The sequence below is a fragment of the Elephantulus edwardii genome, unplaced genomic scaffold (genome assembly GCF_000299155.1).
Source record: "Elephantulus edwardii isolate Elephantulus edwardi_28Jun2011 unplaced genomic scaffold, EleEdw1.0 scaffold00239, whole genome shotgun sequence".
NCBI classification, from domain to species: Eukaryota; Metazoa; Chordata; class Mammalia; order Macroscelidea; family Macroscelididae; genus Elephantulus; species Elephantulus edwardii.
The window spans coordinates 3,600,382-3,618,386 of record NW_006399989.1 but is presented as its reverse complement, the minus strand read 5'-3'; the positions used below and the strand labels follow the sequence as shown (position 1 = coordinate 3,618,386).

Below are 18,005 nucleotides of genomic sequence, written 5' to 3'. Positions count from 1 at the left end.
AGTGCCTGATCTTAGTCATTCAGTATTTCACCACTACCAATCTCTTTCAAAACAGAGTGATTATTGGGTTCAGTTGCTACCCAACCAACACCAGAACTAACCAAGCATGGTCTAGTTGCACACACATCCAGCCCTCAGGATCAGCATCACATTGCCACTTTCCCCAATTTGTCCACCCTGGGCTTACCCAGTGCCCCTGGGGACACCAAGGCACAGTTGAAAAGCTGCTACTGGGGAAGTCTCTTGGTATACTCACTAACACTGTTGTCTCCTACTGCAGCCTTTGTATTAAACCCTCCAGAAGATGGCACTTTTGCTCCCAGGGCTGCACTTGCAAAGGTGCCCTCCAAAACCCTGCTAGACAGGAGAACTAACCGCTTGCTTAGACCAAGGCCCTGACTATCTCATCAAACTGGGGTTCTCCTAAGACAAGGCTGTTTATTTCCCTGACATCAAGGTTCCATAAAAGTGACGCTAGGAGGAATATACAACATCAAATTGGCTACCTGCTAATCCTAAAGGAGAGAAGAATCAACAAGTCTGTCCCTTTGTCTAGGGGCTCTGTCATCACATGGCTAACTTCCCAAATTGTTCTGCTTGGTGTTATCCTGTTTTGCCAGTTGCCCTCCCAAACCCAGATGCTGAGTCCCATGTTAAGAAACTCTATTAATTGTCCTAACTTGTCTGTATAGGGCATACAATGAACCATAGGCTTCAACAAGTAAGAAGGGAAAGAGGTAGTAGCTATGGGCCTTCAGAAGTAGAGTCAAGCACATGGAAGCCAAATTAGGAGAGGACTCTTTGGAGAAGAAAATGGGTATAGCTTCTTCAAGTGAGGCTAAGTCATCTAGCACAGTCCAAAAGCATGAGGACTGAACATGGGGCTGCAGCTTGATAGAGGACCTTCAGGAACTCTCCCCACTCAGGCTTGACCTACCCTTCCCCAAGTCTCACCTCTGTACTCTGTTCTTCAGATGAGTCATCATAATCATGCTTGCCCTCCTGGCTACTATAGTCACGTGGATATGAACGGTAGTCCATGTCCCGGTAGTCATGGTCTCGGTTACGGTTTTCCCCACTGTCATCCTGTGAGCGATCAGTGGCTCCATAGCGGCCAGTTCTGTCTCCACGACCACCTCTAGGCAAAGAAGGATGAGGAGGCATTAGAAAGTAGTTATTTTGAAACAGGGTACACAAAATAAAAGTACTCAGACACGCCCATCCACAAAAAACCAAACCAAAACCCCAATACAAAACCTCCCCAAAATTTCCAAATATTTACCCCAATGGAATAAGTTGATTTCCACCTTTCTCAACTCCAAACCACATCTTTCTATCCTCCATCTCTCTGGTTCACAGGAAGGCCTTTCTTCTTTGAGACTTCAGTTGTGGTCTCCTGACTATTCTCACTTCTACCCATGCCTCCTTATATTCTTTACATTCTAAGCATGAGTGTTCTATAATGCAAAGTCAACCAAATCCAACCACTTCAATGGCTCCTTCTTATTCTCAAGCTAAAACACCAAAATGTACACTATGCTCCTACAACATCTGCAGGGTATTATGAGGTGAAATCTCCGCTTATCTCTCCTCTTAATGCACTGTGCCACCCTACCCCTTTCACAGCTACCTTGTTAGCACTAGCCATTTATTTCTTGTATTTTAATAGCTAAAATAATTACCTCAATGTTATGTCATTTCCATTTCTTAAAATGACAGAATCATAGCCATTTAATTACTATCATATTCTTCAAAACTTAGTACTTAGTGGCTGCTTTTTGAATAAATTAGGGCAAGCAGAAAAAAAAATTAAACATCATAGTAGACTACTACTAGGATGTCCACTATCAACAGTATAATTCAATGTGGCCTTGTGGCAAGAAACTGTGCTGCAATCCTGAAGGCACAGGGTTTGAGGCCACCAACTGTTCCGTGGGAGAAGGATGAGCAATCTCCTCCTGGGTGATTAATTATCTTTGAAAACTAGCCGGATGGTCACAACAACAAGTCCTAAAGATACAAACTAAAGCAATTAAGCAAGAAAATGATGAAAAAGAATAAAAAGTAGAAAAAGAGAAGGAAAAATTACCATTATTTGTAGATCATAAGGGTATGCCTGGCAAGCCTAAGAGAATCAACTGAAAAAATTATTATAAATAAGAGAATCAGTTAGGATGCAGGATATAAATTAATATGCAGAAATAAAGACCTCAAATATAAGTATATAAAAAGTTCAATAACTAGACAAGTGTAAAATGTTATATTTACACACACATACAATGCTAGAAGGTAATTAAAAAAAAAACATAACTATGACTTAAAATCCAGAAGCCATGAAAAAAAAATTTACTAAACTCAACTATATAAACACATAAACACACACACACAAAACACACGTATTTGGACAAAACCCCCCATAATTAAAAAATATAAGCTAAGTTAAAAGATAAACAGTAAACAGGGGGAAAGACATGAACAGAGTTCACAGAAAAGAAATAAGATTTTCACCTGAAAAGTTATCTACTTCATGACCATTATTTAAAATATTTTTTTATTTTATAATAATCCTATATTTCTAGAAAAGTTCAAATAAAATATACTCATCAAAATTAACTAAGCCATGGACTTCATTTAATCAGTTTCCCAATAATGTCCTTCTATTTTTGGTTCCAAGATCTAACCCAGGATACCATACTGAATTTAGTCTCTAGTATGCAGAAGTGACCTACACAATTGAAGAGCACTGGTCAATTATTTTGTAGAATTTCCTAAATTTGTCATCAATATTACTAATATTAGACTTCTCACAATTAGGCTATGTATTTTTTTAAAATAATAAATTGAGGTGCCCTTCTCATCACATTGTATCACAGAGTATGTGACATCAATAAGACACCACTGCTGTTGATATAACCTAGATAACCTGGTTTAAGTGGTGCTTGCCGGGCTTCTTCACTATAAAGTTTACATTTCCCCCTTTCTATACTTTAGTCTGTTTTTCATTCCCAGAATATGTTGTTGCTGTTGTTTGTTATGTGCCACTGAGTCGCTTGCAACTCATAGCAACCCTATGTACAACTCTGAACCCTGCTCTATCCTGAGCCAACCTTATCATCTCTGATACACCTACCTACATTACTTCAGTCAGTGAGTCAATCCATCCAGGGTCTTCCTCTTCTGCACTGCCCCACCACCCTCCGAAGCATGATGTCCCTCTCCAAGGACTGATCCCTCCTTTCAACATGCCCAAAGTATGTCAGATGAAGCTTGAGAATCCTTGCCTCCAAGGAGCAGTGTGGTTTTATCCACTTCAGGTCCTCCTTAGTTTCAGCAAGCAAGGTTGTTTCACCTGCATAATGCAGGTTGTTGTTGAGTCTTCCTCCAATCCTGATGCCACATTCCTCCTCATAGAACCCATCCTCCCGGATGATCTGTTCTGCATATCGACAGAAAAGGTATGGAGATAGGACACATCCCTAGCGTATACCCTTCTCAATTTCGAACCATTGCAGTGTTTTCTTGCTCTGTTCTGATGACTGTCTTCTGGCCAAAGTATAGGTTTCACATAATTCTCAGAGTTAGCCACAGTTTATTGTGATCCACAGTTAAATGCCTTTGCATAGTCAATAAAACACAGATAGACATTCCTCTGGTATTCTTTGCTCTTAGGTAAGATCCACCTGACATTAGCTATAATATCCCTACTACCACGACGCCTCTTCTAAACCTAGCCTGAACATCTGGCAGCTTTCTGTTGATGTGCTGTTCTACTTTTCAGCAGAATCTTGCTTGCATGTGGTATTCATGATACTGTTCAATAATTTCCACATTCTGTCGGGTCACCTTTTTTTTGGAATGGGAACAAATATGGATCTCTTCCAGACAGTTGGCTAAGGGGTTGTCCTACAGATTTCTTGGCACAACTTGATGAACACATCCAGGGCAGCATCTGTTTTCTGAAATATGTCAATTGGTATGCCATCAATTCCTGGGGCCTTGTTTTTTGCCAATTCCTTCAGAGCAACTTGAACTTCTTTCTTCATCACCACAGGCTCTTGCTTATACCATGTAATTATTAAAGTGGCCAAAGCTAGTCCATCTCAACTCACAATGCCTAGGTCGATGTTCATGTGTTCCATTTAAGTTTCAACAAATTCTCGTTTTCCAACATTCATGATTCATGCATTCCATATTCCTGTTAATTAAAGGATGTTTGCCATTATTTTACTTTATTTTGATTGACTTCCAATCTGGGTTCTACCTCTCTAACAGAAGAGGAATGGAATTGCATTCATACTTTAAAAAGTCTATTTCAAGTTTTATCCTGAAGTATAATATTGTGAATGACAGGGTATTATCCATATGCACACAAAAACCTGTTTACACTATTATTCAAATACATGCTAAACTCAGAGGTCATTGAAAATTTTTACCAAATTGTGCAATTAGAAATTGATCAAACACACAATCAATGCATTAATGGTAACTGGGATGCAAAAGTTGGAAGAATGGTAGTTGGAAGCTATGGACTTGGTGACAGAATCAGGCTGGAAATAGAATGACCAAATCTTGTACATTCAATGATTTATTTACTGGGATTAACTTTTTTAAAAAACACAGAGACTTTATACATGGACCTCACCTGAAGGACTATAAAGGAATCAGACTGACTACATCTGTGGAAAGAATGTTTGAGAAGTTCAATAACAGTATTCAAAACTAGGCCAGCGGTGGACTGTGGAACAGACTATCAATTATTCATGTGCAAGTTCAAATTTAGACCAAAGAACATGAAAACAAGTCCACAAGAATCAAAATACGACCCTGAATTTCTTCCACCTGACTTCAAAATCATCTTAAGAATAGGTTTGAAGCATTGAACACTAATGCTTGAAGACCAGATGTGCTGTGGGATGACATCAAGGATATTATCCATTAAGAGAGCCAACGGTCATTACACAGATAAGAGGAGAAAGAAAAAAAATGGAAATGGATGTCAGAAAAGACTCTGAAATTTGCACTCAAGTGTTGAGAAGACAAAACAAAGGGAAATCATGCCAAAGTAAAGGAATAGAAAATTTCAAAGGGAAGCTCAAGAAGACAAAGCAAAGTATTATAATGGAATGTTCAAGCAGATAGCTAGAATTGGAGAAAAGGAAAAAACTCACTCTTCATTTCTCAAGCTGAGAAAACTGAAAAGCAAATTTAACCCTCGAGTTGCAATACTGAGATGATACGGGCAATATATTGAATAATGTAGGCAACTGCAAACAAAGTACTGAAGAGCAACAGTGTCAGTCTGGAGACTAAGGTGTGCGTGATACAGGCCATGGTCTTTGCAATCACCTGTTATGCATCAGAGAGCTGGACAATGACTAGGGATGACAGAAGAATTGATGCCTTTGAGCTGTGGTATTAGAGAAGAGTATTGAATATACCAAGGACTGCTAAGAGTATAAACAGGTTCGAAACTGGAGAGGGTAAAACCAGGCTGCTCCTTGGAGGCAAGGATTCTGAAGCTTCGTCTGACATACTTTGGACATGTTGCAAGGAGGGACAGTTCTTGGAAAGGGACATCAATCTTGGGAGGGTGGAGAGACAACACAAGAGAGGAAGACCCTCGATGAGATGGATTGATTTGGTGACTGGGGTAATGGTGTGTCGAAAACAATGAGATTGGCACAGGATAGAACAGGGTTTATGGCTGTTGTACATAGGGTCACTATGAGTCACAGGCGACTAATGGCACATAACAACAACGCAACAGCAAAAGATGGAGGAAATATACAGAGTCACTATACCAAAAAAGAATTGATAGTGTTAGCCTAAAAGTTGGCTTTTTAAAAAGCTATTACGGTTCTCCAGCTACCTTAACTGCAGACACATAGTCTTTCAAATTATCAATAGCTGTGGGACTCGGATAAGAGAAAGAGTCCTTACCACATTGTGGCAGCAAGATGCTGGTGGTAGAGAGACTGTGGCACTGCTGTGGAGAAACTGTGGCAAGATATAACCTGAGGCTTCTTGCATTTATGCTGGACACAGTTAAAGGTTTAGATGTTCTTGCCAGTTGATTTGGATTTGACTGCTGAACTGAAACTGAACTGAGCCTGGACTTATTGAGGAATTTTGCCTTGGAACTGTTGGGCTTGGACTTGTATTATGAAATATTCTTTGCCTCTCCCACTCACGTCCCTAATAAACCCCATTGTTGGTATCATAACTGTAAGGTTGTGAGTCAACAATAGATAAATGAACCTCTTGCTACCACCGTGGTTCTAGAGGAACGAGGGCCTAAGCTACAGCTCTTTATCTGTTTTCTGCTATGGAGTAGTGAGGAGCTATATTATTCTTACTCTCTCTGGCCCTTTCATAGATATGCTCACTATGTCCTGTTTTCTCCTGTTTAGACAGGCTGACACTGAAAAATTTCAGGAAGTACCATATGAACAAAAGCCAATGGTAATAAAGGAAGAAGTTGAAGCTGCACTGAAGGCCTTGGAAAAAAAATAAGGTCCCAGAAATCAATGAGATACAGAGTAACATATTTCAACTAACAGATGAAGCTCTGGATGTGTTCACTAGTCTATGCCAGGAAATCTGGAGAAGAGCTGTCTGGTCAATTGATTGGAAAACATCCATATTTGTTCCCATTCCCAAAAAAGGTGATCCAACAGAATGTGGAAACTATAGAATAGTATCATTAATATCACACACAAGCAAAATACTGCTGAAGATCATTTAAAAATGGTTGGAAAGTACATATAGATAGGGAACTGCCAGAAGTTCAAGCTTGGTTTAGAAGAAGCAGTGGTACTAGGGACATCACTGCTGATGTCAGATGGATCCTGGCTGAAAGTAAAAAAAAAAAAAAAAAAAATCAGAGGAATATCTACTTATGCTTTCTTGACTATGAAAATGCATCTGACTGAGTGGGTCATAACAACTTATGGCTAACAATGGGAATGGGATTTCCAGAGCACTTAATTCTGCTACCAAGCAGAAGGTGGGTGATTTTCATCTGTGGCCCTCGGCCAGGTTAAAATTGTTTTCCTGTCAAACATTATTCTAGGTGGTATAGCACTGGTCTGTGCGTTGCTGTACAGAGGTAACTCGTGGTTGCTGTGATGCTGAAGACTGTGACAGTGATGTGCCAATCATGGTAATGGGTACCCATGGTGGACAGTGTTGGCTGGAGCTTCCCGACTAATTCAAGTGTGGAAGCAGGAGCGGCATCCACTTCCAAAATGGCTTGCCTCCGGAAACTCTATGTACGAACAGTGCTCAGGCTGTTCATTCACAGGGTCACTATGAGTTGTCTACAACTCGAAGGCATCAAACAACAACAACAACAATCTCTGTATCCAGACCAAGAGGGATGTGCGAACAAAGCAAGGGAACACTACACGCTTTAAAATTAAGGAGCGGATCATGGTTGTATTCTCTCTCCATACCTATTCAATCTGTATGCTGAGCAAATTATTTGAGAAGCTGGACCCTATGAAGAAGAATGTGGCATCAAGTTTGGAGAAAGACTTGAAGCACTTGCTGCAGAAGATCAAAGAATATAGTTTGCATCTCAATGTCAAGAAAACAAAAATTCCTGCCATTGGACTGATAGGCAACATTGTGATAGATGGAGAAAAGACTGAAGTTGCCAACAATTTCATCTTACTTGGATCACACTCAACATCCGTGGTACCAACAGAAGGAAATCAGGAGACGTAATACACTGGGAAAGTCTCCAGTCAGGAACCTCTCCAAATTTTTAAGAAGCAATGATGTCAGTTTGAGGACTAAAGAATGTCTGATTCAGGCCGTGGTCTTTCTGACGCATTTGAGAGCTGGACAATGAATAAGGATGACAGAAGAATTGATGTCTTTGAGCTGTTGTGTTCAGAGTACTGAATGTGGACTGCCAAAAGAACAAATTACGTACTGGAGAAAGTTCAGCCAGATGATAAAGCTTCATCTCACATAATCTAGGCATGTTGCTAGAAGAGGTTATTCCTTGGAGAGGGACATCAAGCTTGGAAAAGTGGAGGGTTGGCAAAAGAGAGGAAAACCCTTAACCTCAACCAGGTGGACTGACACAGTGACTGCCATGATGGGATCTAGCATGTCAGGAAATGTGAGGATGGCACAAGACAGGACAGTGTTTAGATTTATTGTTCATAAGGTTGCTATGAGTTGTACTTGACTTGCTGGCACCAAACAATAATGTACTTTATTCTTTATAAGCCAGTCACTAAGTATAGCCCATGTTCAAGGGAAGGGGAATAAAAAACTCAGTTACTGGAGAGCATTGCTGTTACATGCTGCGACTCACAGCAACCCTATGTACAACAGCTTTGAGGCCTGCTCTATCCTGAGCCAGTCTGATTGACTCAGACACATCTACCCTCATTACTCCAGTTATTGTATCAATCCATCTCATCTGGGGGTCTTCCTCTCCTGCGCTGTCCCTCCACCCTTCCTAGCATCATGTCCTTCTCCAAGGACTGGTCCCTCCTGGCCACATGCCCAAAGTATGTGAGATGGAGCTTCAAAATCTTAGCCTTCAAGGAGAATCTTGGTTTCACCCTCTCTTGTTTTCTAGGTGGTCCATGGTATGATTAAAACTCTGCTCCAGCACCACAATACAAAGGCACTGATTCTTCTGTCATCTTTAGTCATTGTTCAGCTCTCTGATGCACTGCAAGTAACTGTGAAGACCATGGCCTGGATCAGATGCACCTTAGAATCTAGCAAGTGACCATTTTTTAATCCAACAGATTTGCTAGGATCCAAATGACAACTCTGGTGGCACAGCTGTATAGAAAATATGCATTCTCAAATTGCTGTTGGAAGTGAAAATGATACAACTCCTATGGAAGCAGTAGCTGACCTTGCTAACCCATAATTCCACTTCTGGGAACTGTGTGTGTTTGCATACATAAAATTTTACATTGGTTTGCATACAAATTTGTATACACTGTGTTTCACACATTTCTTCGTCCACATTGTGTTTTATATAGTCATTCCTACACGTTATGCTTTATAAATTAATCACCATTAATTTATGCTCACCATTACCCTGTCTTTTCCAATCCCCATTGGATCTTTCCTAATTCCTTCATCCCCTCGCCCCACCCACCTAACTGCTACCTGATGATTTTTCTCCCATGGTGTCCCCTTAGGTCCCCCCTCTTGGACTTTCATAGACATCTTACTACCTCCCTTATTAAACCAAATAATTCCAAATGGAGCAACACTTCAAGTTTCAAATAGAAACAAGAAAACACACAAATAAAGAATATACGAAAAAAAATCATTACCACAAGACAAAACTCAGGAGCTATGGGGGGAAAGTCTGATTTTATGAAAATGAAAAATACTTATAGCATTAAAAAGATCATGAATTAGTCCCTTCATCAAAATGAATGTTTTGATCAAGGATTCAAGAGATGAACCCTGATCAAAGGGAAGGGGGGAAAAATGTAAAACAGAATCTCAAATTCTTATTGTAATCACATTTAATGAAATCATTGAGATTGGAGGAATTCCTGAATCATCTTTAAGGCTCAAAACAAAACTATCCCATGAAGTCATCTTTACACTAAAGGACAGTTAAGAAATGTTTGCCTTGAACAGTGTTCTTTTAAAGATTTGCCTATATTACATCAAATTGACAACAATGATACCACAACACAAGAGTTTAGGGAACAGAGAATCTGATACGGTAAATAATGGTGACACAAAGGGAAGAATGTAACTAACGTCAATGAATTGTACATAAAGAAAATGCTGAACAGGTGTATGTTTTGTTACATATATTTTCACAAAAGTATAACACTAATAAACACGATAAAAACAAGTATAACAACATGTCAATAATAGTGATAGGTACACAGGTGCTTACTATAAATTTCTTTTCATATTGCTACATGCCTGAAATTTTAAAATAATAAAATATTGGAAAAACACTAAAGTTGAAAGACAGAAATCACAAATGGGGAAAATATTTGTAACTAATTTTAAAGATAAAAGCTAATTTTATTTCCTCAATCTGTAAAGAGTTAAGAGTTATGACAAGTCAATGACCAAAAAACTAGCAAGCCAAATGAAAAAGAAGAAAAAGGATGTGAATATATAATTCAAAGAAAAGGAAATATGCCACAGTATGATTTATAATTAATATGGCACATAACAACAATAAAATAGCTGAATTTTTTACTTAAAAGACTAGAAAAGATCAAATAAATTTGCTTACACATTACTTTGGCAACAATCTGTGGGAGAGCAGGTCATCTCACACAACCCTTTTGGAGGAAAATTCAATAATAAAAAATGTATATCCTTTGATCCAGTAATTCTATAAATATACAACAATATATGTATAAAGATACTAATAATATTTCTAGGCCATTTATCTTCTATTAAAATGTGACCTTTATAAGCTGCTTCTCTGAATGATATATAAGCATCTTCCAGTATCATGAAGTATGTTCTTTCTACAACACCATTTTAAATGGATGTTCAACATTTAATTATACTAACATGCCATTTTATGACTATTTTAATTAATCACCTGTTGTTGCTGTTGTGTACCACAGAGCTGGAACTAACCCATTGTGGACCCTCCCGTGAGTTTTCAGAGGTAGTAATCAGATGGGCAGAGATTGCCCATCCTTCTATGGTGGCCTTGAACTGCGTACCTTTGCCAATTGCAGCACAGCATCTTGCCTCTAGGCCGTCTACTAGGAATTTCCAGTTTCAAAAAATACTTCTAAACATTTTTGGTTGGTCTCCAATTCCTTCAGCCAACAAATGTCACTGTAACATTTACTATGTGTCAAACACTACTCTAGGTAGGTAAACAAAACAAAGTTCCTTATGAGCTTCATGTTACTCAAATTGTTTCATTAAAGATAAATGCCCAGTTAAGAAAGTGTTGTCAGAGTTTGATACAATAATTTTTTTAACCTTTGTTTGCTACAGTGATCATTTCCCTATTTGAATGCTATCTAGTCATCAGAACTCAAGAAATGAACAGATAGGAATGAATTTTCAGACAAAATCCTGAACTCTCTGGCACTCAGAAAGAAACCAAATCCAAAAAATAAGAATAAGGAAGAATACTTTTTTTAAAACACAATTCAATTTTTAAAAAAATTAAAATTTTGTTAGTTTTTGTGTGTACCGTCAAATCGGATCTTACTGGTACAGGAGGAGATTGCCCCTCCTTCTCCAGCATAGCATCTGGTGGATTCGAACTGCATACCTCTGGGGTTTCAGTGCAGCTTCTTGCCACTAGGCCACCAGAGCTCCCTGTCAATTTTGTTTTTAAAAATATAATTTACATACACATCCCCATACAAGAAAAATAACAAAATATTAATACTACTTCAACCCAAGTACTGATGAATCAACAGTTTAGATCTTATTAAAATTTTTTATCTTCTACAATGAACAATCGTGCTAATGCAAAACCTATTCTTGAACCAGGAGGCAGTCATCAGAACAGAGCAAGGAAACACTGCATGGTTCAAAATTGGGATGGGTGTACGCCAGTGATGTGTCCTATCTCCATACATTTTCAATTTATATGCAGAACAGATTATCCGGGAGTCTGGGCTCTATGAGGAGAAATGTGGTATAAGGACTGAGGAAGATTCAACAACAATCTGCATTATGCAGATGACACAACCTTGCTTGCTGAAACTGAGGAGGACCTGAAGCGTTTGTTGCAGAAGGTCAAGGACTGCAGCCTTCAAAATAGACTGAAGCTCAATATCAAGAAAACAAAGATTCTCACCACTGGGCCGATTGGCAGTATCATGATAAAGAGATTGAGATTGTTAACAGCTTTAGTTTGCTTGGCTCCACAATCAACACTCTTGGTACCAGCAGCCAGGAAATTAAAAGACGTATTGCGATAGGAAAGTCTGTTAGAGACCTCTCCAAAGTACTGATGAGCAACGATGTCAGCCTGGAGACTATGGTGCACACAACACAGGTTATGGTCTTTGCAATCACTTGCATCAGAGAGCTGGACAATGACTAGGGATGATAGAAGGAGAATTGATGCATTTGAGCTATGGTGTTGGAGAAGAGTATTGAATATAAAATGGACTGGTAAGAAAATGAACAGGTTCAACCTAGAGAGGGTTAAACCAGGCTGCTCCTTGGAAGCAAGGATTCTGAAGCTTCGTCTGACATACTCTGGGCATGTTGCAAGCAGGGACCAGTCCTTGAAAGGACGTCATGCTTAGGAGGGTGGAGGGACAGCACGAGAGGAAGACCCTCGATGAGATGGACTGATTCAGTGACAGTGAGATTGGCACAGGATAGAGCAGGGTTTAGAGGTCTTGTACATAGGGTCATTGAGTTGCAGGCAACTCAATGGCACATAACAAGACAATGAAATTGTATTATTTTTATAAAAGTAGGAAAAATGTTCTTTTTAAAAACTAACCCACAAATTCTCAATGCCTAAGCTCAAAAGAGGTGCAATTATTCATCTTCATCACCAAAGGAAAGGAGGCTACTGTTCTTGATTTTTCCCTTGCAAGTTCTTTTTAACTGAGTCTGGCTTACTACTTCCCTCTTCTTTTTTGAACCTGAATATTTTTCATCAGAGGGATGCTTGACAGGTTTGCAATACATGCTTCTTCCATCAGCAGAAGCTGGTTCCTCATCTTCTTTAGCTGTCTTTATCTCTGCTTTAGTTTTCATTACTTCTTCAGCTGACAAGTCTCCTTTTCTTAAAATTACTTCTTGGGGCTGCTCATCTTCTTTGTCACTGTGACTGGCATCATCTTCTGGGAGCTGAAGCTGGATTTTCTTGGTCTTCATGGAGGGTCCTTCGGAGGAATACTTTTAAATGGCCACAGGGAATGTCAGCTAAACATCTTCCAAAGGTAGACACCTTTTATAATACATTTAATAGCTGAACTAAAAAGCTATATATGACACCTCTACAAAATGAGTTTATTTCTATAAAACCTAAAATGCGCCAATTCAGTAGGATAGATAAAATGGCCACCAAAAATCCATACCCAGGGGCTTTCAAGATTGAATTAAATGTTTCCAAAGAGTAGGTAATTTTTATACAAACTGCTCCAATAAGAGAACAAAGCTGTCCAATTAATATCATGAGGCTACTTAACCTCAATGCTAGATAAATATCAAAAGACTCAAGACTCAAATGTATATAAGATCACTTAATATCAGCAAACATTAGAAAAGTCTAAACTGAGAAACATTCTAGAGAACTTGCCTGTATTCTTTAAAAAACATCAAAGTGCTCTTTCTCTCCTTTTCTGCTGACAGCATGCTGTAAGGTTTGGTTTCAATCTTGTCTCTTCAGGGATTCTTCTCCTCGCCCCCTTTCCCCTTTCATTTTAACTTTTACAAGGCCAACCTACCACTCACTAGTTATGCCTCTGTCTCAAAGCCTTAATAAACCTTTTTTCTCTAAAAAAACCAAAAAATAAAAAAAACCACAACCACCCAAAATTATCAAGGTGATGAAAGACAAAGAATGAGTAAAAAAACTGTTCAAGATTAAAAGGCACTGCAAAAATTTAAAACAATGCAAATATATGATCTTGGACTGGATCTTGGAATAAAAGACTGACAAATCAATTACAAAATGGGCAAGACATGGAAAGAATTTTCACAGAGGAGAACATTTGAATGGCCAACAGACACATGAAGAAATGCCATATTTGAGATACCCCAGTAGCAGTGGCAAAGTTGAGCAGGGCAACAAGTAATAAATATTGGAAAGGATGTGGCAAGATAGGAACTCTTATGCATCATTCATGGGATTATAAAATGGAACTACCACTCTGGAAAGCAGTTTAGCATTTCCTCAAAAAGCTGAACACAGAAATCCTGAAAGATCCAGCTATTCCACTGCTTGGAATATACCTTGAGAAAATGAGAACTGAGGCACAGAGACTCGTACACCAATTTTCATAGCAGTGTTATTCACCATAGCAAGAACATGGAAACAGCCCAAATGTCCAAACACAATGGAATGGACTGAGAAATTATGGTACATTCATATAATGGAATACTATGCAGCACACAGGAGCAATGATTTTTTAAAGTACTACCAAACATGCTTGGGAGGGTGGAGGGATGGCGCAGGAGAGGAAGGCCCTCTATGAGGTGGACTGATTCAGTGACTGGGATAATTGGGATGGGAGTGTCAGAGACCGTGCGATTGGCACAGGACAGAGCGGAGTTTAGGGCTGTTGTACATAGGGTCGCTATGAGTCGCAGGCGACTCGACAGCACATAACAACAACAACAACACCAAACATGGGAGAGACTGGAGAGCATTATGCTAAGTGAACCAAGGAGGGGAAAAGAGGGCTTAATCATAGGGCCACACAATTTGATGAGTGAAGGGAGCAATGGGTAAGGGAAAGGGGAAAGATCCTGTGGGAAAAACAATGTCTACGAACTTTTTAAGTAAACCAGTACAAAATTAAAAAAAAAAACACCTTTATATACTTTTAATTAAATCATGTTGGCTAAAAATTGACAAAAGCAGCTCTAAAACATATTATTGGAACAACTGGTGAGATGAATAAAAGTATTGTATCCATGCTAAAATCCCCCCCAAACACTCCATTACCACAGAAGTGGAACCAACTCATAGCTGACCCTCCATTGAGTTTTTGGAGGCTATAAATCACAAAGGAGGAAAAACTGCTGATAGATCTGAACCACCAGCAAGTCTTTGGGTTATCTTTGCAACTCCCTTGGACCACATTACCACACCTCATAATATTGTTAATTATACTGTGGTTATATAAGAGAAAATACGTAAAGTGTAATAATGTCTCTCACTAACTCAAGAGAAAAAAAAAAGTGTGTACATACAGTGACGCTCCAGCAAGTTTTCAGAGGCAGTACGTTTCATGGGAGTTAATCGCCCAGCTTTTTCCTACAGAGAAGCTGGTGGATTCTAATTGTATGCTTTTGGATTGGCAGTGCAGCTCCCTACCATTAGCCAGCAGGTCTCCCTATAAAAAACCTAGCAGAGTAAAACCAAGCTCATAGCAACCCTACAGGATACAGTAGAACTGTTCCATGGGGTTAGCTGGCAAGTTTGAACTACTCTTGTGAAGATTTACAGCCATGGAAAGTTGGTGGTTGTGTGTTATCAAGTCAGAAGTGACCCTCCAGCAGGTTTTCAGAGGTAGTTAACAGCACGAGAGGAGACTGTCCGTCCTTCTTCTACAGAGCAGCTGGTAGAACTGTGTGTCTTGGGATTGCAGTACAGCTTCTTACCATTAGGCCACTAGAGCTCTGTGTGTGTGATATGAATGATAAAAAAAAAGGTTACAATTAGTGATGCTGTGTAGTGGACATATGGATACTGAGTGTACTTTTTGTGTCAACTTTTCTGTAAATTTTAATTTTTTTTCAGAATATGAAGTTAACATACTACTTTAATGAATCAAATAGCATGTATTTCATGAATGCCAAAGATATAGTTTAATTATGAAATTAGAGGGGAAAAGGAATTAAAAACACATAAATATGTTATTTAATACTCATGTATAATAAATCTTAGCAAACTAAAACAGAGAGCTTTCTTAAATAAATAAAATTTGACATTCTAAAAGCTTATTGTTGTTAGTTTGTACCATGGAGTTGGAAATAATCTATAGCTAACCCTCAGCAAGTTTTCAGAGGCAGTACATCATAAAAAAGAAGACTGTCCATCTTTTTCCTGTGAAGCAGCTGGTAGATTTGAACTATGTGCCTTCAGACTGGCAGCATATCTCTTTACCATTAGGTCACCGGAGTTAGTAAAAGCTTATAGCATACATCATATTTAATGGAGAAACTTTAAAATCAGGGATAAACTATAAAGGTTTTGTATCTAGTTTCTAATATTCTTTTTTTTTTTTGAGAGTGACCCTCAAGTAGGTACTCTTTTTGAAAATTTTTTTCTCATTATTTTTTGTGTGTGTACCGTCAAATTGGATCTGACTGGTACAGTAGGGGATTGCCCCTTCTTCTCCAGCAGAGCATCTGGTGGATTTGAATGGCTCACCTCCGGTATTGCAGTGTAGCTTCCTGCCACTAGGCCATCAGAGCTTGCCGGTTTCTAATATTCTTAACAACAGAATCTTTATTGCTTAGCTGGGCACTTGACTACCCAATAAAGATCATGTGGCTAAGTTCTGGCCAATGTGAAGTAACCAGAAATATCATATAAAGTTCCAAGAAGTGTTTTCAGAGGAAGAAGGAATATCCTTTTAGTTCTTTCTTCCTGTTGCCTAGAATACCATGTGCCAAGTATACCTGGACTATTTCCAGATTTCCTGTAAATGGAAAAAAGTTATATTATTATTCCTCAAGATTTGTCACAACTAGTCCAACCAAATATTAATTTGTACACTCAGTATCATGGAGATTATTTAAATAGTACTAAAAGTCCTGACCAAAGCTATAGATGAAGAAAAAAAACATAAGAAATGATAGGATTACAAGCAAAGATTGTTGAAATAGCAAATGATTTGTTATCTATATATTTAACACAATCAAAAATAAAAAAGATTGGAAAGAGGTAAAACTTGCCATTTGTATATAACATGATCAACTCTTAAAAAGATCTTAAGAATTATTAATGAATTAACAGGAAAGTTTGGCAGGGATAACTGTCAAACATCCACAGCTTTCCTCTACCTCAGTAATTACAAGCTTGGAAAAAGATAACGTAAAATGCCAACAAAATCTACTGAGATACTCAGGATTTACTTTAACAAAGAATATGCAAAAGCTTGGTTTTCTGATTTATTCAGATATTTATGCCCTTTAAATAAATTTTACAATATTCTAATAGAAGTAATGGGAATGTTCATCCATTATCAAGAATGTAACCAATGTCATTGAACAATCTGTGTAAATATGGCTGAATTATAAGTTAAACTGCTTTGTAAGCCTTCATTTAAAACAACAACAACAGCAGCAAAACAAAAACCCAGCAAAATACTACTTTTGTAAAAAAGATGCCACTGTGGACACAGTCTTTTCCTTATCCTAGACTTAATACATAGTAAAAGTGGCCTTTTGACTTTAATTCTTGATGAATGTTTTTCATAGAAGAATAATGCCTAAATTAACTTTGAAAAGCAAAAAAGGAGATATAGGCCAGTGGAGGAAATCAGATCACTCAAGAGAGATAGAGCAACACTTGAAATCAGATGATGTATCAGAAATCAATAAAGAATAGACTTTAGGAGATGGCTCTGTGAAAATGGTTCACCTTTATGGAGTGAAATAAAATCAGAACATACCTCATATATCCAAAAGTAGACTTTAGATGACCTGAGAGTGAAAGGCAAAACTACAGAAGGAAAGTAATCAATGATCTTAGGATAGGAAAAGAGGAGATTCTGAAAGCATGAACTATAAGCCAAAAAAACTGGTGAATTGCAGCACTACAAAAAACAGGTATCCGTTTTTTGAGGGATAAGGAAAATGCAATAGACTACCCCACTGCATCACTGGCAACAATCAGAAGCAAAATACACAGCAATTGAGATAGATTTAAAAGTATAGTGTTATAGTCCAGGAAATAATAAAAGTAAAGACTATACCCATTTGAATAAATTAAAATTACAAACATTTCTTGTTCTTTTGAAACAACACCTAGCAAACACAAAGAGTAGCAATCTACAATGATAGCAAATCAGGATAAAAAGGGGCCTTGTGCTAATCTATGAAGTAAACCTACCTTGAACTGGAAAGGATGACTAACTGAAAGTGCTTTAAAAGCAAAACAAAAACAAAAACCACCCCCCGAAAAAAACCCCAACAACCCAAAACCCTACCAACAACCACCACCCTAAAAAAAACCCAAAAAACCACACAAATAAAAACCAAGTAGTTTTACTATGTAAAGTCTGAATCACTACATTACCTAGTCTAATTCAGAAACTACCACAGTGTACTTTTAGTTCAAATTATAAAAAATGCCTTTCTTTTTTTTT

The 18,005-nt window shown here is 38.2% G+C and overlaps 1 protein-coding gene across 1 annotated transcript in view; it reads right to left on the bottom strand.

Moving 5' to 3' along the window:
• Positions 1 to 18,005, bottom strand: part of RBM10 (RNA binding motif protein 10) — a 40,384-nt gene that overhangs the window by 17,610 nt on the left and 4,769 nt on the right. Inside the window, 1 exon segment of the mRNA XM_006898901.1 lies at positions 955 to 1,138. Within this exon segment, the coding sequence (XP_006898963.1) occupies positions 955 to 1,138 (184 nt within the window).